Genomic DNA, 27,106 nt, shown 5'->3' with positions numbered 1-27,106 from the left:
TGTCTTTTACCTTTCGAGGTTGTTAAATATTTCTGATTTCTTTCATTGTTATAGAAAGTTTAATCTACTTACCGATAGGTTAGCTAACCTACCGAAAACTTAGTCTTTTTCTACGGTTTGATTTAATGCCATTCCGGTTGATCTCTCTAGTCACTTATATAGGAATACTTTTGGGTACTCTACCAATACCTAACTTAAGTATTTTTTGCATCTTTTGTTGAGATAATGAATGCATATTTCTACCAAGGAGAAGAAGTTGTTCTTTAATTTATTGAGCTTACCTACGTTCTACAGGAGAGAGAGAGAGAGAGAGAGAGAGAGAGAGAGAGAGAGAGAGAACAACAAGTAATTCACTTTGTTTGAAGAATAATACAAACAGTACCAACCAACCCGTACTGCTACGAGTTTATTGCTTGATCCCTTTAAAACACTAAACTTTCTTCTTGGATAGAGATTTACCCTTATAAGATGCTACCTATACTACAAATCTAAAAGTCAACTATTTCTAATCCTATCCTGGGCCTTATAAGATGGAAATATTTTTTCTCTTAGGGAAAGAAAGTCTGTAGAGCAATTCATTAAAACCTTCCTTTTTTATCATTAAGTATCGGAGGGGCCCTATGCATCTCTATGTATAAGACTACGAAGAGAACTGGAAACAACGTTAGCCTAATAAGACGAAAAACCTTGTTCACCACTCAGATTTGCTAACCATTTGGTGGAAGGATGGGGAATAGGACGACGATTATTTTAACACAAGTCTCGGTAATTGGCCTATAATAGATAACACTATATTAAAAATAAAACATTAAACCCGAGGGCATAACTAAGAAATAAAGAGATGAGCGTCTCGAATCAGGTTGTAGATTTCGTCTATCTAGTAGTCCAAGTGATACTAAGTAGCAAATAGAAAAACTTAGAAAGGAGACTAAATAACAACTAACTCTAGAACAGGGGCAAACTAGGACAACAGATTAAGACTCCAATAAATAGCACGGAGCTTAAACCCGACATAAAGCGACGGCGGAAGGCATTGTAGTAAAATTATTATGGTTAAAATATTACTTATAAATTAGTAGCCGATAGTAAATAAGTTAAATAACATATCTCCATTACTCCCAACTCCTTTGCCTTTTTCCACACCATGATGCTAAGATATCTCCCAGAGGGCAAGACCCTTCTCCTCCTCCTCGTCAGAGCGACCGCCGCCGCCACCCGACCCACCGTTATCCTCCTCCCCAACCATCACTTCTGCACCCAGGCATCGGCAGACGCGAATATTATCTCCTCCGCTCTCCAATCCCAATTGACGCATTTCATCAAACATATCAAGCGCAAGAAGTTCGCGGCAGCGAAATCCTTCCTTGCATCCTTTATTTCATCTGAAAACCTCGCATACCCATTTCCCTCGTTAGCGACTTCTATCCAGGAATCATGCGAAGAAGCCAATGTGTCCTCTTCTTTAGTGTTTGATATGCTCTTCAGGGTTTATTCGGATGCCGGCATGACCGACCGAGCTCTCCAGACCTTCGAATTCATGCTTGAAGCGTTCGGCCGTGTTGAGGGGAGATCATGCAGTGTGTACCTCCTGGCTCTTCGGAAGGCCGGCAGGGTGGACTCCGCTGTTAGTTTCATCCGTCGGATGCTTGAATTGGATGTCGTTGATGTTACACCGTACTCGACGGCCATTGTAGTTGATGCGTTGTGCAAAAATGGGGAGGTGAAGGTTGCCCGAGAGCTGCTCGACGAAATGTGCCAAAGAGGGAAAGAGCCCAATATCTTGTCTTACAACTCTTTGCTGGAAGCCTATGCAAAGGATGGAAATTTCAAGATGGTCATTGAAATATTAGGTCTTGTAGACAAGAAGGGAATGAATCATAGTGTTGGAACATATACGATCCTTATTGATGTGTACTCCTCTTCTGGAGAGATTGATAAAGCTGAGGAGGTCTTTGAGGAGATGAAAAGGAAGAAATTGACTGGAGATGTCTATCTGTACACTACAATAATCAGTGCGAACTGCAGGGCTGGAAACATTAGAAGGGCGTCTGCATTATTTGATGAGTGTGTTGCGAGAGGAATTGAGCCAAATGACCGGACCTATGGTGCTTTAATCAATGGGTTTTGCAAGCTTGGGCAGATGGAGGCGGCAGAGATGTTGATGAATGAGATGCAGTGTAAAGGAATCAATTATAATCAGATTATATTCAACATGATGATAGATGGATACTGCCAAAAAGGGATGTTGGATAAAGCTCTTGAATTGAAAGCAATCATGGAGAAGACAGGAATAGAACTTGATGCCTACACTTACAACACGATGGCATGTGGACTATGCAAGGCTAACAGAACTGGTGAAGCAAAGAACCTCCTGCATGTCATGGTTGAAAGAGGTATTTCTCCAAATTACATCACTTATACAACATTGATTGACATTCATTGCAAGGAAGGAGATATGGTTGAAGCGCGGAGGATGTTTAGGGAGATGGGAGACAAGGGAGTGAAACCTAGTGTAGTCACTTATAATGTGATGATTGATGGTTATAGCAAGAAGGGTAGCATTCGGGAGGCTGAGAGGCTTAAGAAGGAGATGGAGAAGAAAGGGTTATTAGCAGATATTTACACATATACATCACTAATTCACGGGCATTGTATTAATGGAAAGGTTGATGTTGCAATGAAATTGTTCAAGGAGATGAAACAGCAGAGTGTGGCAGCTAATATTGTGACATACACAGCATTGATCTCTGGGTTGTCAAAAGAAGGGAGATCAGGTGAGGCATTTGAGTTGTATGATGAGATGGTTGGAGCTGGATTGACTCCAGATGATTCTCTATATTCTGCTCTTGTAGGCAGCCTTCATGCTACTAAAGGGAGTGAAGCTTTTACCCTAAGAAGAGCTAGTTTATAAGATAATCTTGGAGACTATAGTGAAAATTGGGGTCTACAAGTTTGTATGGTTTTTCTCATTCAACTTATTCTTTGTTGAATGAGTTAAATCTACTGTCAATCTGCTAACAGTCATGAAGAAGGGTTTGATGATTTGATCAGAATCTGCTTTCCTTTATCACAAGGGTAATATTATGCTTGCTCACTTGGGAATTGATTTTTTTTTTCATGCAGAATACTTTGCATTTCTGTAAGCAATTTAATCCTACAATAGAGCCAGTTGTGGGGTCTGAAGGTTCCACATCATTGTCTTAAGCCAATATTTACTGCTTTTTCCTGATGCTCTGGATTTCTTCAGGGTGATCTCAAGTCGAAGAAAATCTGAGAGTTTCTCTTGAGGAGCGTGATTCATGTTGATCACTTTCTTGCTGAACTATCTATAACGTGGCAAGCCGGCAAAGCAATTTGATAGTCATTGATCTAGCAAAGGGAAAAATGAAGATGTGCTCCTAGTTTTATTAATGAAATGCAAATAGTATACTACATTGACTAGTTCTCCCATTAAAGTACTCATGTAGATGCTTAAACTTTAAAGAGTAAGAAGATTCTGAACGTCATCAAATTTGAAGTCGGAAATGTTCTTCTGGTGACTGGTGGAAGGGATATTGGAGGATTTTGGCATCATCAAGGACAGGAAGAAGCACTCAGGTAACTTTGAGACATTCCACATCCAAGATGCTAAATAGTTATTAGTTCGCAAGAATGCGTTCATCCATCACCATTGGTAAAGGGATAATGATTATCACAGTTCGCACAATTATGTCATCTTCATAAGGTTTTATCTTGCTGGATGAAATTTCATATTCAATATTCACACATCTGAAAAGAATCATCAAATTCATGTATCTGATTTAAAAGATCTGAATAGATCACAGCGAGTTCATACACTGAATATCATAACTCTTTAGATAAATGCCAATTTATGTAAAGTTCATATTCTTGTTCATCAGAAATCAAGTTCAGTTACTAGTAAGAAACGAGAAGAGAGATTTGGTTCATATATCAGATATCTAAAATAGATATCATCATATCAAATTCCTCTGTCATGTATCTGAAACCAAGTGCAGATGTCAAAAAAAAAAAAAAAAGAATTCAGAGGAAAATATTATGTTCGTGTATCAAAAAACTGACTGAAATATACAAAGCTTATACCTTCTCTACATTTTATTATACTTATTTCAAACTTCATTTATTATCTATCAAGTTGATAATTGAAAGTTAACAACTTTTTGTTCTGAATTTACAGATCAGAAGTAAGGAGCTGGCATATTGCTACAGCGTGGCAAAAGGTTCTCTCTTTGATGTGGAGACATTTTTAGCTGTATGGACTGAGTAGATATTTCAAGATCGAACACCTTTCAATTGTACTTGCTGTTATGAGATGTTTGGCAATCTCTCACCTCTGTATACTTTTTACTATTGAAAAGTTAATGAATATATTTGAATTCGATCATAACTATCTGTGGGCATGTAATTTCTGCTGTAATATTTACCTCCTAGAGAAAAATAAAATAAAATATAGCATTACTGATAACAGTATTAAAACTTTTGTAGGGCTACTGCGCCGTCATAAATTATTTTAAACTATAGTAATATATGCTGAAAAAGAAAAGATCATAGCATTTAGAAGTGCTCTCAAATGTGAATTTTGCTGACATCTCTGAATGCTGCTATTTCAGGTGTAAATGAGTGCTGGCAAAATGTAGCACTTGTCAATTTGGAAACACTTGCAAGTAGATGCCGGTACTTGTTCTTCTCAATAATATAAGCTATCCTGAAAATTTTAAACACCGGCACAAGGAATTTTAGCGGAATTTATAATGGCAAGAATAAACTTTTTGTGTCGAATGCGACCAGAAATAAAGGAGGAGGAAGAAGAAAAGTTATTACTGTCAATAAATATGTTTTCCGTGGTAGTAAATCTCTTTCGCTGAGGATTTCAAATGCAAAAGAGATTAAAACTAGAATCAAAAGGGTAAATTAAAGAAGGTTTCAAGCTAGTTAGGTTGATTTTATGTAGTTCCTATTTTGCTTCACACCATCAAATTGATGCTCTTCTACACTAGCTATGCTACTTCACAAAGAGATACGTTCATCCCTTCTCTTTCATGGAAGGGGTATATATAATATATCCGTACACACATTACTACAGAATTCAATTTCTAGCTTTAAATATATATGATTAAAAATATAGTGATGATTATATCTAGTTCACAGGAGTTAAATGCTTAAGTTGAAAGTAGTGATTATTTTTGTACAATTGGATCCAATCATTTCGAGAATAATGTTTAATATTTTGAATTATTACTGATCTTAATAAGCCACTAGATGAAGAAGAGACTAAGACTATATCCTAACACACTAAAAGAAAATGACATTGCAACTACTTACTAATTGCCGTAAGCGTCCAAGGTAGGAGATTTGGGTGGAAGATGAAGGTGATCTGCTCTCTTATGTTGATTCAGATAAGCAATATTTGTTACCATCTGGATCATTAGTAGCTTCTTATTATCGTGGATCCATCCTAACGATTATTATACATTCATGAGACAGCTAATGGGATTATATTATGCTTAGAAGATTAAATAATAATAATAATAAAATGTGGTCCTGAGATTTATAATATTAGATTCTCAGCTGGATTCGGATTCTCCTAGGTATGACGCAGTTGCATCGAAAGCACATCAACATTTTGCTGGTCACACCCTAGTGTTTCAACTTATTGGAATCTAAATAAAAGTTGAATGACTTGATGCGATGCGTTTCTCCATCACGATTCTCATCACTTCACGTGACACTCTCATCACTCTGTCTCCCTCCCATCCCTTATCTCTTTCTCCTATCAAATCCTCCTACTCCATTGGCTCGTATCTAAATCTTTTCTCTTCTCTTTTCTCTGACGTAATAGATCGCTCTAAATTGAGTCATAACTAACTAGAAACCATAATAATATATATATATATATATATAAACAACAATCCATCCACCCAGGGTGCAAAATAAAAAATTCAAACAAAAGAGTTGAGAACAAGAGGTAGTACATATACAGAACACACAAAAACTCAATTCCTCCATGCAAAACACAACCATGAAGAACTTATAATTAACCACAACAAGTACGTAACTACGTACTTACCACTCATCTCATCTCACTCATAATTGTATATATATATATGTATGTATATAGAACTTAGAACATATATATATATGTATGTATGGAGATGGATAGTTACATATCAATGACCTTGAAGGAGTCGCGGTTCTTGACGACGATGTCGTACATGTGCATGGACTTGAAGCGAGAGAAGTCTTTGGGGAGGGAGATGAGGTCGAGGGAGGAGCGCTTGTGGAACTGGAGGAGGTCCGCGTCTTCGTAGTATCGCTCCCACCCTAAGCGCCCCAGCTTCCGCTCCAGAGAGCCGTAGGAGGTGATGATCTCATTGCTCGGGGTGTGCAGGAGCACCTTTCGCCGGAGCCCCGTCGACGAGTTCTCCCCCGACGATGGGTTCTCCACCAGCCGGACCACCCCGTTCTTGAACACCCACACCCCTGACATATGAGAGAGAGAGAGAGAGACAGACAGAGAGAGTTAATTTTGTACCACAAAGAATAGCTCAAGGGATGTGTGTGTATATATATAGGGGGGGGAGAGAGAGAGAGAGAGAGAGAGAGAGAGAGAGAGAGGATCCTCTAGAGGCACTGTTGCAGGGAATTCCTGCAGGCAGGGATAAGATAGTGATCATGATGATTAATGAGAGAAAAAAAGGAGGTTTGTAAAAATAAGATTCTGACAAGAATTAATTCTTCTCTATGATATATATATATATATATATATAGAGAGAGAGAGAGAGAGAGAGAGAGAGAGAGAGAGAGAGAGATGATGTAATCTTTTGCAAAGGAATTAATACACAAGGATCAAGGGACATGGATTGGGACAAGTACTAGTGGCTAGATTCTCACATCGACCTTTGCACTATGTCATCGGCTACCTTAGCTCATGACATCCCTTTGGTCATACTTGGTTTTCGTTAATTCTTTTGATCTTCGCGTTCGCTGTCTTCAACTTTTGAGTAAATAATTATTCGAAGATGCAATAATAGTAGCATCTAGAGTGATAACTCGTCTTTAATTAACAATACTTTGCAGCAAATTAATATATTGAAATAAAACTCAGCAACTTTTGCTCTAAGTTGTGAAAGCTACAAAAGTAGATCTATATACATATATATATATATATATAACCTCTTAAATTCTGTCACATTCTTGGTACCAAATAATTGTCCAACACTCAGTTCTAAAATCTAAGTGAGTGATCTAAGAACAAGTAGGCTTTTGAGTCAACTTCGTAATCTCAATGATGACTCAAACCATTCATGCATATCTAGGAGAAGGTACAAGCCATCAATTATTGTCAACACCAAACCCCCAATTGTTTCTTGGATCAGTCAGAGAAAGCTCATATCCATCAATCAATGCTGTCCAAATCCCACAAACTAACAAGTAGTAGAGATCAACACAGGGTGCTGCTTTCTTCCTTCCATCCATCTTTAACATGATGTGGGACATGACTTGCTATAGCTCCAAGATTAGTAGTTGGGGAGGGCCAAAAGCTTTTGCAAATTAATATTCGAGAAGAAAAGTTTCAGTAGTCATTAAGGTGTCTCCTTTGTTCAGCATAATAAGAAATTCTAGTGCATGCTCTTGGTCCTACAAAAGAGACAAGATATAGAAGAGCTTGAGAGATTGCTGCAGCAAGAAAGGTATATATCTTTTTGTGCTACAATTTTGTTCTCATTGCTTCTCCTCCTTTGCATCTTGTAATATTGATCCATTATAATCACAAAGCTTTGCTTCTTATCTTATGTCAGTGGGTATCTGATGTCATGCGTGTGTCTATTGATAAATTAATTATAAGTAGTACATTACCTTGTGTCTTAGTTTGTTGTCCTAGTATTTATTTAGTTTATGAGCAAATTAAACAAGACGAATTAACCCAAAACTATATATGAGAGATAGCTTTTAATCCTATAAAAATTAGGACTCGAGACAATTTTAAGTTAAATATTTATATCTTTCCATTCTGACAACGTTCCTCTTTTCACTTTATAAGAGATACTTCTACATCTTTAATGAGATGATCCGAGTTTCCTATTAACTTAGTATATACTCTGGGAGAAGACAAATAACTACCATTTACCTTTCATTGATCCCAATAAAAAGAAAAAGAAAAAAAGAGAGGTTGAAGTCTATAAATAAGATTACTAGCTGGTTCCTTACCACAAGAATAAAGTCTTCATAAACTATATGGAATGCTGGATCAATACCTTCTCCAAGATGAAGAAGAGAATTTGGAAAGTAGAGCTTTCTTTGAAAAGGGGGAGAGGGATCTATTCCATCCGATTAAAGAAGATAAGAATTCGCAAGCCGTTATCGCATGTGAATGTCACATGGAAGACTGCTTTGCATATGCGAGCTGTTCATTAGCTTAGTTGCAATTCTTCTACAAAGGCAAAGAGAGATAGATGCTAGATAATGTAATGAGATGCCCATAATAATAAGAGGATCTATACATATACCCTAATATATGGGGGATGACTCATCCCTAGGCTTATCCCGAGGGATAACATATCCGATTATCAATCTCGTATTCTAATTTTTAATGATCCGTTGTTTGGTTTGTACAAGGTTATATATAGGATAATTGAATAAAATTATATTATTATATTTGATAAAGACATCAATTATATAATTAAATATTATTAAAAATAAATTTTAATAATAAGATTGTTAGCTTGTTATATATATATATATATATAAATAATCTAAATGTATCATTATTTTTATATAAGAAGAATATAGTAATAAGACTACATTACTGATTACTCTACTAGTGATATATCCTACCTCCTACCTGGAATTCTAATGCTATATCCCCTCCTTTTGGAGATATGGCAATCTCTTATGATACCAGAGAATAATTAATTATTTTCCTGTCTATAAGCTTAAAAATGCGCATCTGGTGTAGTGGTATCATAGTACCCTCCCACGGTACTGACCGGGGTTCGATTCCCCGGATGCGCAGCTACCTAGGGATTTTATTTTTTTATTTTTTTTATTAAACGTATTGATATGCTCTCTCCATCAATATCTCATTAAAAATTCTAATAAAAATAATAACTTAATAGGTAGGTTTAATAAACATATTGATGCTCTCTCCATCAATATCGTTCTATCTTCTTCGTTAGTGATCTTTTTGACAATTTCTCAATATATCAAATTCTAAATCGATTGTCTATAAAGGGGCAGTAGCTAAGGGGATCAAAAAATAATTAATATTTTTTAAATTAAATATATAAATTTGCTCAGTATATTCTATTTTTTTGTACTCATGCTCAAACTCATTTTACCCATCATGTACAAAAGTTTCAAATCAGTATAGAATAAGACCGTTAGCTTTTCCCTCTAAATTAATAGAGTGCTTAATTCGCGCTATATTTATTTCTTTTGGGCAAAAAAATTTCTTCCTCTTTTATATAAGAATTTATTTCTCTTAAAAAAAACTTTGTACATTTTCTTCTCTTGCTTTCTAAATTGTGCTAACTATATTATAAATTTTATTAAATCTATTTTTTTTACGAAGTTTAATAATTATATTATATAGAAATAAGACAAATATGAGTTTAAAAAATCAGATAAAAAACCCATATATTTTGTCTAATAAACCATCAGATTAAAAACCCATCTATTTTGTCTAATAAATACGACAAAAATATTTTAGTTATTTAGGCATGCTTCATTAACTTTAAAAATTGACAGTTTCAATTTAGCCATAAATACATTGACTAATTTGAAACTTTTGAAGTACAGAAGGATAAATAATTTTTGACAAGAGGATAAAATATATTTATCTCTATATAAAAATATGTTACGAAACGGTCTGATCCGATCCGCAACGATTCTGGAGTCGATGAAACTCATAACTTCTTAAGCGATCTTCGAACAATCTAATCGATGGATTTTTCCTGAATTTTGGATATGTTGTCACTCTTGGAGAGACTCTTGGAGAGAGATTTCCAACGTATCTGAGATCATAAAATTTTGATGGTTAGATCTCAAGATATCGACAAAATAGTGGCCGAATGTCAATTATATCCCAACTTGATAGCCCACCAATGGCTAGATAGATGCTAGGTTTAGTTCTTGGTGTGAAGAGGGAGAAGTTATTGTAAAAAAAGAGGAATAGAAACTGAAAGAGGCCAAGTGGAAGAAGGGAGGTGAAAGAGGACGCCAATGGCTAGGAACAAATAGAGAAGGAGATAAAGGTTAAAACCAATTCCAATATCATCATCATAAACTTCAATTAAGATTTCCTCCACATATTTATAGAGGCTCACCCTAAGGACTCATCAACTAAGTTAAACAACTATAACAAATACTAACAAACCAACAACTAAATTTAAACCCTAACAAACCAATTAAACATGTTTTCCTTATCTCAGATTAAGCTTTCGTTTCGCAGCATATCAATTCTATAGGGAACAGCCTGAATAATTAATTACACAGGAGGAAAATGAGATGCATGAGGAATTAATTAAGCATCCAAAGATTACAATTATGCAAAACACTGGCTTTGCAAGCCAACCTACTGCTCTATTATTATATCGACCGTACATAAGTCCAGAGCTTATCATACAGTAGAGTACTCTTAAGAAATCCTGCATGTACAAGTTGTCTTTTTTTTTCCAATACTGCACATAAATTATACATGGGAGGATGCTTCCTTTGTCTAAACAACTTCAGCTGGTCTTAGGAAACGATAATGGTATTGCACAGTGAGAAAAGATGACTGTGTAATTAACCAGACAAATATTTGCAAAGCCTATACATGTACATAGTAACTTGATAATGTTATTGGATAGTAGTAAAACAGCATGTGCATGCTTTCCATCGCTAAAGCACATCATCCGGTTTTAGAAAATTGTAGCACTCCAATTGTTTCATCTCTCCACCTGCCACCGGATCAAATTGGCATCTGTAGAAACTGCAAATCATATCCAAACAATGGCCATTTAGGACACATAAGGTAATAGATAAATGACGATAAGTCCATTCTGAGCAAGTTATCACACAAAAACAAATATTAGTTTGTAATACAGTATAGAATTGGCTCCCGAACTTTCTGGGCTCCAATTTCTCAGCAGCTTCTTGACTTTTAGGTCAAAACATACTGGACAAATTTTCTGCACAAAAGGTATTACACCAAGGCAGAGCAAATAAATAAGAAAAACAGCTCCTGCAATTATTGTTTCAAGTATTATTTACTTAAATCTTATTCATTAAGATTAAGATTAATTCTAGAATATATATTCTTTTTTGTTATTCCTAAAATGAGGTATTTATTCTAGAAATTCTATCTTTACTAGTATTCAGAAATAAGAATGTATTAATTATCTTCGATGTAAAATAAGATGAAGGAAAAAATAAAAAATATATATATTGTCTTTTACAAAGTTATAATAAATACTTTTTGATTTGATATTAAATAGATTAATGAGATAGATACCAAAAATAAATTAGTAATTAAATTAGTGTGTGGTATAAGATGTAATTTTAATAAATAGTGCTTATATTTTATAATAGAGTTATTATAATGTTTAACTGTTATTCTAGAATAAGAAAAAAATATTCTTTTAAGTGAACGGGGCTTAACGCTTTTCATGATTAAGTAGAGATATTGTATACTAAATGACCAATTAAAACATTTCACTTCATAAACCCCAACAGAGAAATAAAGATCGACACTAAGGTTGCATACCTTCCGTCCATCCCGACAATCACTACAGTGTTTTTCTGATGGCCAAATGCAACAACATATTGCGAACCTTCACGCAACCGGAACTGGGCCACTGACCATTCTGAGTGAAAATATTTTGGTAGTACACCTAAGAAAGAAAAGGAACTTTCAGTTTATAAATTTTCTTTCAAGATAAAGAAGACATAATGACCAGCAGTTGGCCGTGCCATAACTTTAATAGGTAATCTTTTAGTTGGGAAACATAGCTCATCAACTGTAGATACCAACAGCCATATCTGGAATTTAAACTAAACAGTAGCATCCAATCAAGAAAATGGCATCTCAATGCACGAGGCTCCAACCTACATGGGGTTTGAGAAGGAACGATGTGCGCAGCTTTGCAGGAGGATGTAGGGGACAAACGTTAGTTCCACAACATGTGACGCTCTCCAAAGGATAAAAGTAGCTTAGAAAAAAAATATATATAGACCAAAAAACAAGGAAATTTGAATGTGTCAAAATAATCACAAAAGTTCACTAAATTTACTAAATTTATGTAGGAGTGGTCAATTCCTATATATTTGTACATTTGCAGATTTAGGTAGTCAAAAGTAAGCAAAACTCATGAAAAAGAAAGAATATTGTGAAGTTCCATAAAATCAGAGGATTTATTGTGAACTTCCATAACATCAGCAGAATCATTCTTAGAGGAGGTAAATTGAAGGCATTTCTAACCATATTAAGAGTTTCATCATACTCCAAGATGCTACGGACTGTTGGATACTGATCAGAGATATAAAACTAACAAACAGAAAATTTGTCTGTAGATAATCCTGCCTGACTCCAACAGCTTGTTCTATTAAAGAACACATTTAGCAGAATTTTTCTTTTTTTAATGAAACCAAGCACTTTTCTGATTAAAAGCCCACGGGAGAAGCTCATCTAGCTTCACCTTCCATGAAGAGCCACCTTGTAGCTAAACTAAATAGTTAAACATCCTGGAAGTTAGAAGAAGCCTACCTTTAATGAAAGAGAGAGACGAACTGGCATGCGGGACATCCGGGTCTGGTGCTGGGCGAGGCGCATCATTTGCTGCTGAGCCCAAATTAATCTTTAGGCTAAATACATGAACTGTTCCCTTGTCACTAGAGACAGCCAACCACTGCATGTTTGCAGAGAAAGCCAGGCTACATATCTCTGCTCTATCAGCGCCTCTTCTTACCTAGTAAGAATGTAAATCACAGCAATAAATGTGAGCATCCTAATACAAAAAAGAGTTGGGCTTTTACAAGATTAAGAAAAAGAATTTGGAGTATAATTTCATGCACACAAAACAAGTGTCAAATCATCAAAAAAGGTTTGAGAGCAAATGATATTATGTCAGAGCATTTCTGTGAAATTGATAGATGGAACTGGAAAATAAAAATTGCAAGCCAAACTTCTCCACTCTTATGAAATATTCAGTTCGCTCTCCCTATAATAACCATTTTATTATGGACCAGCAACTTTGAGAAACACCTCAACCTACATATATAACACATAAACTAATACTGAGTAAATTAATATTTCATAAAGTGCAAACAAGTTTGAAGCTCAAAGCAAAGCTTTGAAGCATGCTTGCACAGCAGATGATTGGCCTTGAGCAAAGGTAAATAGATCGCTCAAGAAAGAGAATAAGCTCTGGAGATAACATGATTTTTGCTCGTTTGAATAAACACGAAAAAGGAAACGCTCCATCCACATCACTAGGAGAAGTTTACCAACCTAATATAGAGTTCATATTTATCTCCAAATAAACAACTACGTTTACAAAATTCGGCTCCCTTATTAGTATTCTATCTGTATCTATATATGGGGAAGAAAATTGGGAAATATTCACTCCAAATGAATCTCATATTCAACCCTAACTAATAGTTCATATATATAGTTTCCTGGTCTATAGAGCTGTTATATGTCAATTATATCATCTCAATTTAATCTATCAACTAAATCATCTACAACACCCAAGAAGGAAGAAAATGACTACATAAAAAAGCTAGGCAACTCTTATTACCTCCTGGAGTAGTGTTCCATCGGATGTGCTAAATATCCTAACAAGTGTCCCCTTCGTGCTCGCTGTTGCGATTAGCCTCGCGTCTTGTGACATCGCAACGCACGCAATCCTCGAATCATGGGCCATGATAAACTTCGTCCGACGGGCACCGTAGTGCTCCACCCGCACCTGCCCCTTCTGCCCCCCCGGGCAGACGAGGACGAGCGACCCCTGCTGCTGCGACAAGACGCAGAGCCCTTTCGGGTTCGGCACTGTCTCGATCTGGTGCACGAGCTTAAGATCCGAAAAATTGTACACCAAGATCCTGTGATCGAGCACCACAACGATCCGGTCTCGGCGGAGGCGAACGGCGCGGACCTCGGCCCGAAACGAAAGCTCGCCGATGCACCGGCTCTGATTATCGTCCCAGATCATGACCTTGTTGGGAGGGAAGTAGGGCTGAGACCCGCCGCCGACGAGGGCGAGGATGTTGCAACGGAAGAGCATCTCGACGGCGCCGATGCCGCCGCCGTCGAAGTCGCGGCGGAATATCTCGCGGAAGGGGTCGCAGTTGTAGATGCGGAAGCCGCCGTCGGTTCCAGCAGCAAAGCAGCCGTGGTCCTGGTTAAAGGAGAGATGAAGGAGGGAGGGAACCACCGCGGCCGCCGGAGTAGGAGGAGGAGGCAGCGGTATCTGGATCGGCTGGAGGGTAGGGTTAGGGTTTTCTAACGGGGCGGAATCGCGGCGGTAGACGATCTCATCCTCGTCGGGGAGTTGGGGATCGGGTGCCGTTGAGGGTTCTTCGGTTTTGGTTTGGGGTTCTTCGAGGGATGGGTCGGGGTCAGAGCTAGGGTTAGGGTTAGGATCGGAAGAGGGCGGGGTCGAGTCGGCTGCCATTGGAGGAGGAGGAGGAGGAATAGAGGTGGGACGAGAGGTAGGGAAATTTAATGGGGATTGGAGGGTAAAAGAGACCGTCGAGAAATAAGACCGACGTAATGGAAGGGTGTTTGGGAAGGGGAGATTGCGTATCGAGTATCCAGTATCCTATGGCGATGCGAGTAGAGTACCAAATAGTTGTAAGTTTTTTTAATTTAACGTATTTTACAAACTACAACCCTATATTTTATTTATTTTATAATTTATATTTATACTTTTGTAATTCGATCTTCTATATTTTTCTCTATAATTTTTGTTTAGCACTCGATATTATTTTAACTAACTGATCAAATTATTAAATTAAATTTAATTATTTAAAAATTATTTTATATATTATAATATAATATTTCTTTGTTGGTATTATTTAAATTAACGGAAAATATTAAATAACAATTATAAAAAATAAGAGTTAGATTATAAAAATTTTAAATACAAAATATGAATCACAAAATAGATAAGGGCTTATTATACTCTATTTTTCTTTTCTTTTTTTTATCGTGTATTAATGTGTTTGAGGCTAAGTTGGCCTCGATTAGTAGTTTTATCTTTTAATTTTAATTTTTTTAAAAGTAAATTTAATTAAATATAAAAATAATATAAATATATTTACTTTCTAATAAATTTAGAACCACGGCTTGGAAGCAAGTTAGAGCCAATGAGATAACCAAGCCATCAAGCTTGATAATAGATTGTTACAAACCCCCGGTATTATATCATAGTAAGAAATAATACGCATCATCAAATCTAGAGAACCTAAAAGAACTAAAAGATAGTATTAAAAAACGCAAGAACAATTAGCTAGCTAAGAGTTTGATCAGGGATTTTAAACTAGTATAGTGAGATTAGCTTTGTCGAATACTAAATAGAAGACAAAATAAAGAAACATAATGGCTCAAAGTCACCTTCAATGTCTTACCGATGAAACAAAGTGCACGAGGTAGCCAGAGAGAGAGATCCAAGACAAAGGAGGTGACAGATATTATGAGCTTTAACTCCTATCCAACATTCATGTATATGATAATTTAATTAGTTTACAAACTCAGGAGTTTATCTTTTAAGCTTCCTAATATACAAATATTTATTGCTACTTTATTACTTCCCCAAAAGGAGAAGACAAGAAAAATCTGGTCATCTTAAATAGTGCAGAACGTAAAAATATTCTGAATGCATGGAAAAAGAATCGTCCAGGAGAGCTCGGTCAACAAACCCTATCACCAATCACCAAACAAAGGAGAAAAAACAAAAGAATTTTTCGAAAGCAAAGGGAAAATATCTACGGCACTGCGATAGATCAACGTCTAGCCAACAAACCAAGCATCTTTATTTACATCATCGACAAAAAAAAAAAGTAACGCAAATTGAACTAGAAATCGAATCCGCCATCGAATCCGCCGTCGAATCCGGCATCATCCGAGATCATATCACCGATGAGAAGCCCACCGAGGGCCCCACCGAGCAATCCCGCCCCGAGGCCGAGCCCGAGGTTGTTCTTCTTCTTCTGAGGCTTCGGGTACCCCGCCGTCGCCTGAGGCGGATAACCGTAGCCCCCCTGAGGTGGGTAACCGTAGCCCCCCTGAGACGGCTGCGGCGCGTAGCCGTAGGCCGCCGGCGGATGAGCGTACCCAGGATAGCCCCCTGGTGGAGGATAAGGTGCGCTGCCGTGGGGCGGCGGGTACGGCGACGCTGAGCTGGATCCGACGGGGTATGCTGTCACGGGTTCGCCGGATTTTGCCGGCTTCTCCCCCGAGGGTGGGTACGTCGCCGGCGGAGGGTAAGGAGCCGCGGCAGCGGCTGGGCCAGGATAAGAGGCACCTGGCGCAGGATAAGCGGCCACGGGCGCAGGGTAATTGGCGGGCGGCGCACTGTAAGAGGAGAGGGCGGGGGCAGCGATGCGATCGCCGAGCTTGTAGGAGAAGTTGAGAACGCCCTTGGCTTTGCCGGAGGAGACCTTGCGAACCTGGTAGGAGACGAACTGGACGGGCTGGGCCCCTTCGCCGGCACCTCCGAGGAGCTCGCTGAGGGGGACGTGGACCTGCCCGACGTCGCGGTCACCGAGGGCGCGGTCGCCGCGGAGGAGCACGTGGAGGGCGAGCTTCCCTGCTGCGTGGACGTCTGCTGGGATCGTGAACCGGAACGTCGAGTTCCAGGTCGGGTTGCGGCCGCCCTCGCGGTCGGTCGGCGTCCTCTGCTTGGATCGGGGGTCGCCGGAGATGGAGACCTCGGCGTAGACCTCCATCTTAGAGAAGAGGTTCACGTCCTTGAGGTCCTGGGCGGAGATCAAGGTGATCTCAAGAGTCCTTTGCGCCATGGGAGTTTGAGAACGGAGGCGATCGTTAGGGTTAAGAGTTTTGATCGGAGGAAGAAGGGGTTCGAGATAAGATCGGAATTTGGGAATAGCACAGTAAGCGGTGGTTTCGATTTATATGCGAAAGAGGAGAAGACTTTTAAGACGAAGATTCGATCGTACGCAGGACTGTTTGTAGAAAATATATCCTACTATTACGTGACAAATTTTAATTGGCTATTAAAACTTTGCATGCACCATTTACTGAAACCTGGGATGCAGTCTATCACTCCAGAGTTCTTTATTTTTTCGGAATCTTCGTGGAGTTGTAGCTCGCCAGTGACACCCACTTTTAGGACCCGCGTAATGACCCGTTAAAAGTATGGCGGTGGGTTCACATACTTCGGCTGGACGTAAAAGGGTCCCATGACGCGCAAGGGACGCGGCCGGTGGGGTTAGGTAGCGGATTCGGATCCTAAGTGCGGATAGGTTCGCCCACACCATTAAAATGCATATTAATATATTGATAGTCTTTATATATATATATATATATATGATGATTTAATTATGTTTATTAGATATGCTCAATTAATGCACTGGCATGTATCCTGAGCTGCTCGGGGGTGGATTTCTCTTCAAAACTAACAATTTTAGACACATAAAAAGTGTTAAGAGTTGGTATATGAATGGAGGATTTAATGGTTATATATATATATAACATTAATACATTATAGTTCCAAATATTATTGGTTGCTATAGCATCAGAACAAACTATAACTGCTCCTACTATAAACCATTTGTTTCCTGTGATGTCAAAACAAAGTTTTTTTTGGGAGTAATATGATATCAGAACAATTTTCTATATTGTTTTTCTCCTTTGAATGTAGTGGAATACTGATAGGATGGATAAAAATATAAATACACACAAAAACTAGTAGTAATAGGAGTACAATAGTTTTTATATAATTATCTATGCCGTATTAGATGCCAGCACACCAACAACAATCGATGAAATTTATATATGGAATGGATGCAGTTAAAGTGGAATCAATTGAAGAGAATCAGAAGCTCCTTCATGGTAAAGATTTTTAGATTGTTCTCCCTAACTGTACTTTTGTGCAACTTATTGATCTCTTGCACCATTACACAACCATTAGATTGGTAAGACTTCATCAGGAATGTCTTCTTCCCTGCAGTACTAAATGTTCCATGTTGGATCATGTGGACTAAAGAAACAAGCCATGACCTTGGAGTTAAGAAGCTCCAATGCAGCAATAGACTCGATACACCTTGGTGTCTTGTACTGATTGATTGAGCTACCTTGACTGATCACCAAATCCATCAACGCATCAAATGTGCCACCTTCAACCATTCGTATCTCCAACGGTCCAATGGACTTGTCATGAGATCGACAGCGTCTGTAGATGTAATCAAGTGATTCTTCGATGGCCATGCAACAATCTTCAAGAAGAAGAGCATTCAGAGGTGCTGCTCCGGTTGTACTGTCAGAGGTGCATTTGATCTCCCAGAAGAGCACATAGTGGCCAGGGACGGTTGATGTATCAGCATAGCTGGTGTACTCAAGAAGAAGGTAGTTTTGGCTCTCTAAGAGCTTCTTTGTAGAAGTTACACTCTTGTGGAGATCTTCCTCATTAGTTTTATCAAGATCGATACTAAGCACAACGTTTCTTCGACAGATGAACTTGAACTGAGGAGCATTGTTATGAAAGCCGCTAACCAGGAGCACATCGCCGACCCTATACCTGTAAAGACCTGGATCAAATTTTAAATTATAAGCACAAATGTCTACTGAGATAATGTAGTTTATATGCTATGCTTGTAGTTAATGTCATCTTGGAAGTCAGTTAAAAGTCTTTTGATCTTTGTACAAATTTTCCATAGTTAACAGGGGTAGATTTATATCAGTAAGTTTGAGATTGACATATGATATATAAACTAGCATTCCATCTTGGGCTACGAGTAGAAACTTACAATACCTTGAGACTGTGCATGTGCTATATATTTTGCAGGAACTTAAAATGCCAGTAAAAAACCATCCTACTCTAAAAGTAACTCTATCTTGGATTGACTTTATTCTTGTTTAAACAAACTTACCTGCAAATGTAGTTACTACAAGCTCATAGAGGTAACCCAGCTTGACATCAACCAAACTGACCACCTTGTCATTCTCCACCTTATCATCATCAGTCAACTTTACGCCATCCTCCAAAGGTATGAACTCAAAGTAACCCATATTTGGAAGCAGAGTATAGGACACCTCTGTCAGATCACACAAGGGCCTTATGTTCACACCAAAGTAGCATTCAGAAGAGGCATACATGGTGCATATTAAAGGGATCTTTCCACCACTGTAGAACTCCAGCATTGGAACATACTGTGCCATTGTTCCTGTGAGCACAGCTTCAATGTACTTGGTCTTAGGCCATAGCCTGCCTAATATGCCTCTCCATGAGCCACAACCACAGATGGCCTCGATCTCATCAGCCAGCTCCGGGTTTGGGGATGCTACGATGCTTGACATCGCCAACCGACAGTTGGCATCGGTGATAGTAGGACTTAGCTGGCCAGATCGGATGTCATTAGCCAAGTTGGGCCAGTGCTGTTCAAGGAAGCTAATTGACCGAAGAAAGGCCGAAGCAAATACAGCTCCGAGGCGCAGGACATGGCGGCGATGGATCAGGCCTGAGAGAAGCTGGCAGTACATGCTTTGGTGGCTGTCTTGGCAAAGAATGACTTCATCAGGGCTAGTGTAGTCATTGAAAGGGTCCCATGACCGGCACTGAAAATGTTGGCTCTTGTAATAGCTAGTGAGGACTGATCGAGCCGGAATGCCAGAAGGCGTCAAGACTTCGGCCTTGACAAAGAGGAGGTACATGGCCTTTCCCTTATCTAGTCCTGGTATGTGCCTACAAGATTGATTTGGATCATAAAACTAAAGTTGCCAATGTAACAGTTATCTCCATCACCATTTAGACTATGCAGCCAATATGCTATTCTGACTTCTTACTTCGCCGTCCTCACAAACTTACTTTAGGCTTGTTATCAAATAAGTAAACCAAAAGGAGAGTAATCACATGTAAAATTTATTACGAGGAGAAAGATCTTACTGCTTAACTAGGTTAGCTAAAAGGTTTGTCAAGATCAATTGAGCTTCTTGTGCCTTATTTTTATCCATGTAAACTGAGTCAGGGGACATTGGGTGAGATATTATGAGCAAGAATATTTTACTGCATTGTCTCCCTGCAGAAATGGGAAACAGAAAGCTAAAACAGGAAATCATGAAAGCCCCAGCCCTGGTGACACTCCTACTACATGCAAATCAGTCTCCAGAGAGAGTATGAGAGTTATCAACGTCTGCTCTTATGTCAGCCGCAAATATCCTAAATCACATTGTCCTTTTTTGATAGAATAAATGATCTTACTTGTTCATGATAGGCAGGATAAGATTGTACAGGTAAGTCCGACGGTCGAGGTCTTCTGCAATAGATGGCATCAGCCTTGGCTTCCCGCCAGAAGTCCCTGAACTGTGAATCACGCATTCTATTAACCTCTGCATGCATTTAATTAGTATAACTATACTGACTAACACTGACTTCCAACGTATGGACTAAGTATCATTTATCCATGGTAAGAGTTCTGCTACAAATAAATAGCACTCGGAGAGATTTTAGCTAAAAAACAAAGTTCCAAGTCACTAAAATATTTTATATAGTTGGTACCAGTAACTCGTTTCTAAATTTCAGAGTTCTTAGGTCAGAGTCAGCCTATCTAGTTATAGTTATCCTCGCTGAAGCTATTGCAAATTGACATTATCTGATTCATAAAAAGGTGAATTGCCCTTGTATTCTTATTAAACTATGACTTGGGGGCCTTTGGGCTGCATATATCTTATAAAACAACAACCTTTCTAAGACTGTAGAAGAAGAATAAGAGGTGTACATATACGCAACCACTCTATTAAGCAATCACAAGAGAAAGAGGGGAGAGAAGTGTACCTTCTTAACATTTCTGTGATAGGGTAGCCTGATATGATGGAAGAATCCTCACCATTTGCAACCCTCTGAATATATGGCTGAATCATGTCATACGTGACAACTGGAACACTGCACTTGAATATTGAAATATCTGTTGATCCATTCATATACTTGCTCAAGTACTCTGTGGCTCCATTACTCATGAGTATCTCCCTCAAGATCCTTTCTTGAACTTCTCCAGCATTTATGGTCAGTGTCTCAAGCTCTCTAAGAGCATCTTCTCCTTTGAACTCCAACTTCTTACCATCCATAACACAAAATAATAATGAAAGGAAACACTCAAGGAAAGGCAACCAGTAACTCAAATTGCTGATCCTTGGAGCTTACTGGCTCCTTATATAATGTGACAGAAGATTGTTGAAGTAGCATTCCTAATTTTGTTCTTGAATCTGCTGGCTTGTGGCTGATTGTGGAGTGTGGTTGCAGTAGGATTGAGGACCTTATGAACTTTTTTGATGTGACAGCATGTTTCAATAATTTTGGAACTCCCACCATTGCTGTTCTTCTGAAAAGATTGTAGCCAGTCTGAATTGCTCTCCGTCTTCTTTTCCCATATGACATGGAACTCCACCTTGTTCTTATGATGCAACTTTAAGACTAATATCTCCTTCCCAGATAAGGCTACATATTTATAATGAAATTATGCAATAATATCTCCTAGAAATTTTATACAGTTAGCGAAGTTTGGGGAAATTGGTCGGTTTATGTGTAGAACAAAAGATATCTTGTCGTGCAAGTCTAAAATTCGGTCAACTCCAATAGTTTGTCAAACTTCATTTGGTGATCGTATGAGTTTACCCCTTAGCTAGTCGAGTTAATAACGAAGGAGTACAACGATGCTCATATGGCAAAGCTTATCTAGGATTCATAACAGTAGTTTGTGTTACTTCACTCAAGTGACCATTATATCTACATTTCACAGTTCCAGAGTCCGGCAAAACAGTTGCAGCTAAGAGAATATTGTGTTAAGCAAACAGCAGAGTTGGAATGTGAATTTATTTTTATTTTTTTACTTTATACAATGCAAATATATATGTGCAGGATGAGCCTGCAAAGAAGAGTGAGGAGTTGTTTTTTGGGAAATATTATCGGTGTTTCACGACAGTATAGTATGTTGTGAACCTCATCGGACTTAATAAAAACACTTACTTTTAGCAAACATTAGTTATAATATGAAGTCCAACTGCATGGTGTCCATTCTTGAGAAATTTTACATCATTGTCATACTGTGTTAAATATCTAGGCCAAGCAGCAAGGTTAGACCTCTGTGTGCCTGATTACAACTTAAACAGCCCAAAAGCATGTCACACCTGATAAAATCCCAAGCTGATATGAAGGTGGCAACTTTTTTTTATGTCTCATCCTTCTGTGCTTCCACTTATTTTAGTGCTACGAGTCATTGATATCAATCAGTCAAAGTGACAGCCTACATTCCTCATCATTTCATCATCAGATTTCTAACTGAATATATGTGTGGTCAGTGAATGAGGAAGGAACAAAACAAAATATGGAAAAGCAGAGTATCCGATGAAAATGCGGGGGTGCATGAATCTCTCTCTTTTCTTGCTCTATCAGAATCAAGCATAATATCCTTTTCTTGTTCTTAGATAATTGATAGAAGCATTCAATAACGTAAGTTGTTGCTTTCTCCCTAAGCATTCATGGTGCAAGTTTATATAAAATTGAGCAAAACTTCATACAGTACCTCCTATGTAGATTCTTCTTATATACTTTTTTAAGTTTCAATACACCAGCTTTTATCAGAATGACCTGTATTAAGATACTGTGAAAAGCTCAGTGAACACTTCAGAAACACATCGGTTAGACAAAAAGTTTCTGATCAGGCTCGTAAAAGGAACAAATGTTTATTTGCTGAAAAGAATCAGCATAGCAACTGATTGTTTGAAATTCCACTGCAAGAAAGTTTATTAGTGAGATAGTGGTAGGATAGGTGGATGTTGAAACTCTTGTAGAAGCCTACCATAGGATGCAGGATGCAGATGCACCTGTACATAACTTCATAAGCTTCTCTAGACACCAAGGGTCACAATCACAGAGATAAGACTGCGTTAATCATTAATCCATTTGTTTAACATTCTCTAAAAGTTGATTCTATTGACACCCAAAGCTCTGTGAACTTAATGCTCGATATTAGTCAGAAAATATAAATGAAAACAAAGCTTCTTGGTACTAAGATGTATCAGTAGTGCAGATAGGTGTAATCCCAGCTGTCTACTGATTGTTATAGGCATCAACCCAACCAAGATTAGTTCAGGCAAATTCCGGTGGTTCCAGTTTAGAAAGGAGAAAACAACACGGCAGCGTTATTGGTGATCATTGTCAAATATTACAGCATTGCTGTTATCCAACTCGTAGTATTCATGTCACAATTTCTATAAAGTTTGTTCCTTCTCAGTAGGTGAATTGTTGCCGCATATTACGGACAGCACGGAGCGCAAATTCCTTCTGATATCCAAAAAAAAAGTTATAAAGTGATGGAATGCAATGTCCAATTGCTGAATCCTCTGTCGTCACTCTTACTGTTGCTCTTTTAAATCTTTCAACCTGGCTTTTATGTTCTGATGACATGATCTGCACTTCAAAATGTCCACCAAAGTCTCGTCATGATTCAGATCTGCACTAGTTTGCATAGGCACTTATGGAATTTTACAATCATCGAAGCACGCTCTGGTGGGCTACTATTATCATGCTTTGATTGATTCCTGATAAGCATTTGGATTGGTCTTCCTACTGCAACTAAGGCCTCTAGGTGCTAGTGTGCACTATGCATGCATTTCCAAATGCTTGGACACAAGCAGCAAGGGGAACTTTTAGGGAGTTATCCAAAAGAGGCATCCCTTTAGTGAAAGGGAAGGAAAGGGTAGTCCTTTTGGGCCTGTATAGTGATTCAAGGAGCACGATGTGAGACATTATGGAAGGTTATTATTTCAGAAAGCCGACATTCTTCCACTAACATGAAATTATTTCTGCCACCTAGTCATGCATTCTATGAAAAAAAAAATGAAAACAAAAAGAAAGAAAAGAAGCTAGCTCTCTTTTAAAGATAAGTACTTCCTAAAAGCATCAGAAACAACAAGCAAGTAATATATTTGGATTAGACAAAGAAAAAATATTATCTGCCTCAAATCTTCATATATAGTCCATAATCCATAGTAAACTCAATCAACCAATCTTACAGAATTCATTCCTAGTGGTGCTTAATCAGAGCTTTACTGTTAAATTTTTTATTTTGCTAATAATGCAATTTAATCACCAATTCTGCTGAGAGAAAGTGGGCAAGAAAATTTCATGTTTACTTATATTCAGCTCTTATTGTTAGATTAAAAAAAAAATTCTGGGAGATTCTATAGATAGTCTTATGACTAGACAGCCTTTTAGCTTACATACCTAGAACAAAAATTAGCCAGCCAGCATGCACCTTCCTTCATACTAGCATCCTAAAATTGAATTGAAGAACTTGTAACTTAATCCTGTAAAGATTGGATCTTTTATTTTCTTTTTTCTTTTTATTTTTATTTTTGGAGATTATAATATCGTCCTATTTAATGGTAATAAACAATTTGGCAGTAATGGTGCTACTGAAAAATAAATTTAGAATCCTCACTTATTTTGATCAAAACCCAGTCTTCCATTCTAGGAATCTTGGAAACCAGCAAAAAAGCGACTGATTCAAAATCTATTTTCCTATCATTCCCCCATATATTTAGTCTTATTTCACTATTTTAGAAAGTTAGCCTCCTCTTTAACTAGAACTAGAAATCTAGTCATGATTTGGGGAACTTTTTCTTTGAGAGAATTCATGCAGTTTATAGGATGATAACTATAGTGATTCTTTTCTTATATTGAAGAACTTAACCCCACTTATTAGTGGGATTTCACATCCTCTTCATCATACAGGCCTTTTCATAGCCAGAAAGTTTTTTCATCAGGGCCAATTGGGGTCTCAGAATCCTGAGCCAAACAGTTAGGAGGCACCACAGAAGTAAAGGGGGGGAAAAAACAACACGAGCCCAACAAAAAACCGACCCAAGATGTATATATATATTATAAGAAGTAATCCTATAACTGTGATCAAAGTTACTTCATTTTGAATGAGCTTGATCAAGCCTAATTTCAAGCTGAGGCTGAGACGAGCTTGAGCTATGGACGAGCAACTTGACAATCCTAAATAAACATTTAAAGTTGCAGCTAAGATACAAACTCTAGTGAGGTACAAAAGACAGAATACTAAACAACCCAAACTTTTCAACAAAAGGAGAGCACATAGTACATCTCAAGAAAGAAAATTAACAATGGCTCAAAGCTTAGATTCTATCAGCTTATGATACTATTCATGATAACTTCTTGAAGCATGATAGATCCTTGATGAAGGAATAGGACCTCTAATCTAAAAATTATCGCTGCACATCTACTGCTGCTTAACTTCCGCTTTCTTCTTCTGCCACAGCCTGTCCAAAGCACTGTCTGCATCACCCTGTAAAACAACCGGATGCGAGAGCAGCACAAAAGATTAAAAGAGCTGTATACAGGACGACAAAATTATGATGAGAACATAGCAATAGAAGAAATTGCGCTACGATTGAACGAAAAAAAATAGTAAAAGAAACAGAGACTAGTAATTTATTGTGCAAAAAAGGATATAGAATAAGACCACTGAAGATCATACTAGTATTTGACATACATCTATGTCTGAAGTATCTTCCTTAAATTCCATAACAGACTGCAAAGACATCGGAAAAGGGGGAAAACTATCAGGCTGCTATTGGGTGTGCTATCTGGAGTTTAGCAGATGAACTCCATTAAATTTTTTAGTTCATGATTACCTTTTATCTAGACAAGGGAAGGTCTAACCTATGGATGTCAATCTAGCTAATGGTGGTCTAACCTATGGATGTCATCTCCACTTTATCCCTTTCTTCTCAAGGATGCTGATGGATTAGTAGACAAAATGCCACCAAAGCAATTCTTCCCGTGGTAAACATAAAATCCAATAATAGATGAATTTAAGTACCAAACCTTGCATCCTGAAAATGTTATAGAAATGCATTTTGATCTTCAATTATCAGCGTATCCTTCTTTTCAACACTATTATAATTTCCGATATTTATTTTATAAGTAAAACATCTGCAAGGCACACATTGATCAGTTGCATGCGAAATATATAACTTAGAATGCAGATAACGATGGAGTAGGGTGAACATTTATCATTTATGCGGATAAATTACGAAGAATAAATCTTAAGACGCAAGACTATCAACGCAAGTAAAATCTAAGGATGACTCGATGGACTTGCTCAAGAAAAAAAAAAAAAGACTACGATCAAAAAAGAACATCTCTTTTTCAATGCCACAGAAACAATATAATAAAACCTGAAATTCCCAAAAAGTTATGGACAAGGACCTGAGCACGGATGAAACCGCAGAGAGCAAAAGTTGTGAACTGTCCACTGTACACCCCACTCTCATCCAAATGGCCTACGTTGATTTGAACAGAGGCATGATCTTTCGCCGTAATAAGCCTATTCGTGGCGGAACTGCAAGCAATCATATTGAACATATGAGACATCGAAATGTACAAACAGGTAGATAAGATGAACACGACAATAAACAAAGACATGATTATGCATACCATTTCCTAGGGATGTAAAGATCCATCATTTGACCCTCTTCGTTCTGCATTTCGATGATTAAGTGCGACTCCGAGATTACAGCAACAAAATTTCCTGGCGGGAAGGGAAAGTAATGCACTTATAGCTGAAGTCAAAGCAGGACATTCTACAAGAATCGCATCTACAACTACTGTATCGATTCAATCCAAGGTTGTGAGAACTATCCCCTCCAAATCTCCAAGAAATCGATTAAACTAGCAGCTTTGTGTACCTTCGATTGAAGAAGAGGAAGAAGACGCGGAACGCGGAGAAAAGAGACGAGGCGGGATAGAGCTAGTATTTATATGGAGGTTTTACTTAGAACCCTAGTCACGTGCGGGATTTTAGACTAGAGATTGGGTTCGCGCGAGCCGTAACCGAGCCCAAA

General features: G+C 38.0%; 6 protein-coding genes and 1 non-coding gene across 8 annotated transcripts; 2 read left to right on the top strand and 5 right to left on the bottom strand.

The window, feature by feature from the left end:
- Positions 1-1,086: 1,086 nt before the first annotated feature.
- LOC140790198 (uncharacterized) lies at positions 1,087-4,483 on the top strand. Of its 2 annotated transcripts, XM_073140167.1 has the most exons (4): positions 1,087-3,033; positions 3,124-3,176; positions 3,248-3,597; positions 4,196-4,483. In XM_073140167.1, exon 1 carries the CDS (start codon positions 1,145-1,147, stop codon positions 2,909-2,911), a length of 1,767 nt encoding a protein of 588 aa, XP_072996268.1. In that variant the 5' UTR covers positions 1,087-1,144; the 3' UTR covers positions 2,912-3,033; positions 3,124-3,176; positions 3,248-3,597; positions 4,196-4,483. The 2 variants fall into 2 exon arrangements, with proteins under 2 accessions (XP_072996268.1, XP_072996266.1); XM_073140165.1 differs by lacking the exon at positions 3,124-3,176 and having other exon boundaries at positions 1,087-3,075.
- A 1,487-nt stretch (positions 4,484-5,970) lies between these two features.
- On the bottom strand, positions 5,971-6,731 carry LOC140791017 (flowering-promoting factor 1-like protein 1). The gene has a single exon (XM_073141364.1). It carries the CDS (start codon positions 6,503-6,505, stop codon positions 6,179-6,181), a length of 327 nt encoding a protein of 108 aa, XP_072997465.1. The 5' UTR covers positions 6,506-6,731; the 3' UTR covers positions 5,971-6,178.
- A 2,228-nt stretch (positions 6,732-8,959) lies between these two features.
- TRNAG-CCC (transfer RNA glycine (anticodon CCC)) lies at positions 8,960-9,030 on the top strand. The gene has a single exon. It is a non-coding gene; the product is annotated as a tRNA-Gly (tRNA).
- Positions 9,031-10,561: 1,531 nt separating this feature from the next.
- On the bottom strand, positions 10,562-14,814 carry LOC140790798 (autophagy-related protein 18a-like). The gene is made up of 4 exons (XM_073141064.1): positions 13,797-14,814; positions 12,764-12,965; positions 11,765-11,891; positions 10,562-10,990 (listed from the first exon to the last, which is right to left on the bottom strand). Exons 1-4 carry the CDS (start codon positions 14,670-14,672, stop codon positions 10,900-10,902), a joined length of 1,296 nt encoding a protein of 431 aa, XP_072997165.1. The 5' UTR covers positions 14,673-14,814; the 3' UTR covers positions 10,562-10,899.
- A 1,145-nt stretch (positions 14,815-15,959) lies between these two features.
- On the bottom strand, positions 15,960-17,157 carry LOC140790797 (uncharacterized). The gene has a single exon (XM_073141063.1). It carries the CDS (start codon positions 17,017-17,019, stop codon positions 16,075-16,077), a length of 945 nt encoding a protein of 314 aa, XP_072997164.1. The 5' UTR covers positions 17,020-17,157; the 3' UTR covers positions 15,960-16,074.
- An 852-nt stretch (positions 17,158-18,009) lies between these two features.
- LOC140790926 (probable indole-3-acetic acid-amido synthetase GH3.11) lies at positions 18,010-21,738 on the bottom strand. The gene is made up of 4 exons (XM_073141243.1): positions 21,012-21,738; positions 20,439-20,540; positions 19,111-19,922; positions 18,010-18,768 (listed from the first exon to the last, which is right to left on the bottom strand). Exons 1-4 carry the CDS (start codon positions 21,299-21,301, stop codon positions 18,194-18,196), a joined length of 1,779 nt encoding a protein of 592 aa, XP_072997344.1. The 5' UTR covers positions 21,302-21,738; the 3' UTR covers positions 18,010-18,193.
- A 3,346-nt stretch (positions 21,739-25,084) lies between these two features.
- LOC140790873 (small ribosomal subunit protein eS21) lies at positions 25,085-27,018 on the bottom strand. Its single transcript, XM_073141175.1, has 4 exons — positions 26,951-27,018; positions 26,700-26,793; positions 26,472-26,604; positions 25,085-25,545 (listed from the first exon to the last, which is right to left on the bottom strand). The coding sequence occupies exons 2-4, from the start codon at positions 26,747-26,749 to the stop codon at positions 25,480-25,482; spliced, it is 249 nt and encodes an 82-aa protein (XP_072997276.1). The 5' UTR covers positions 26,750-26,793; positions 26,951-27,018; the 3' UTR covers positions 25,085-25,479.
- Between the last annotated feature and the right edge of the window lie 88 nt (positions 27,019-27,106).

This window comes from Typha latifolia, chromosome 6 (assembly GCF_019914945.1).
Source record: "Typha latifolia isolate L0001 chromosome 6, TyphaL0001v2, whole genome shotgun sequence".
NCBI classification, from domain to species: domain Eukaryota; kingdom Viridiplantae; phylum Streptophyta; class Magnoliopsida; order Poales; family Typhaceae; genus Typha; species Typha latifolia.
This window is presented reverse-complemented; position numbering and strand designations above follow the sequence as displayed.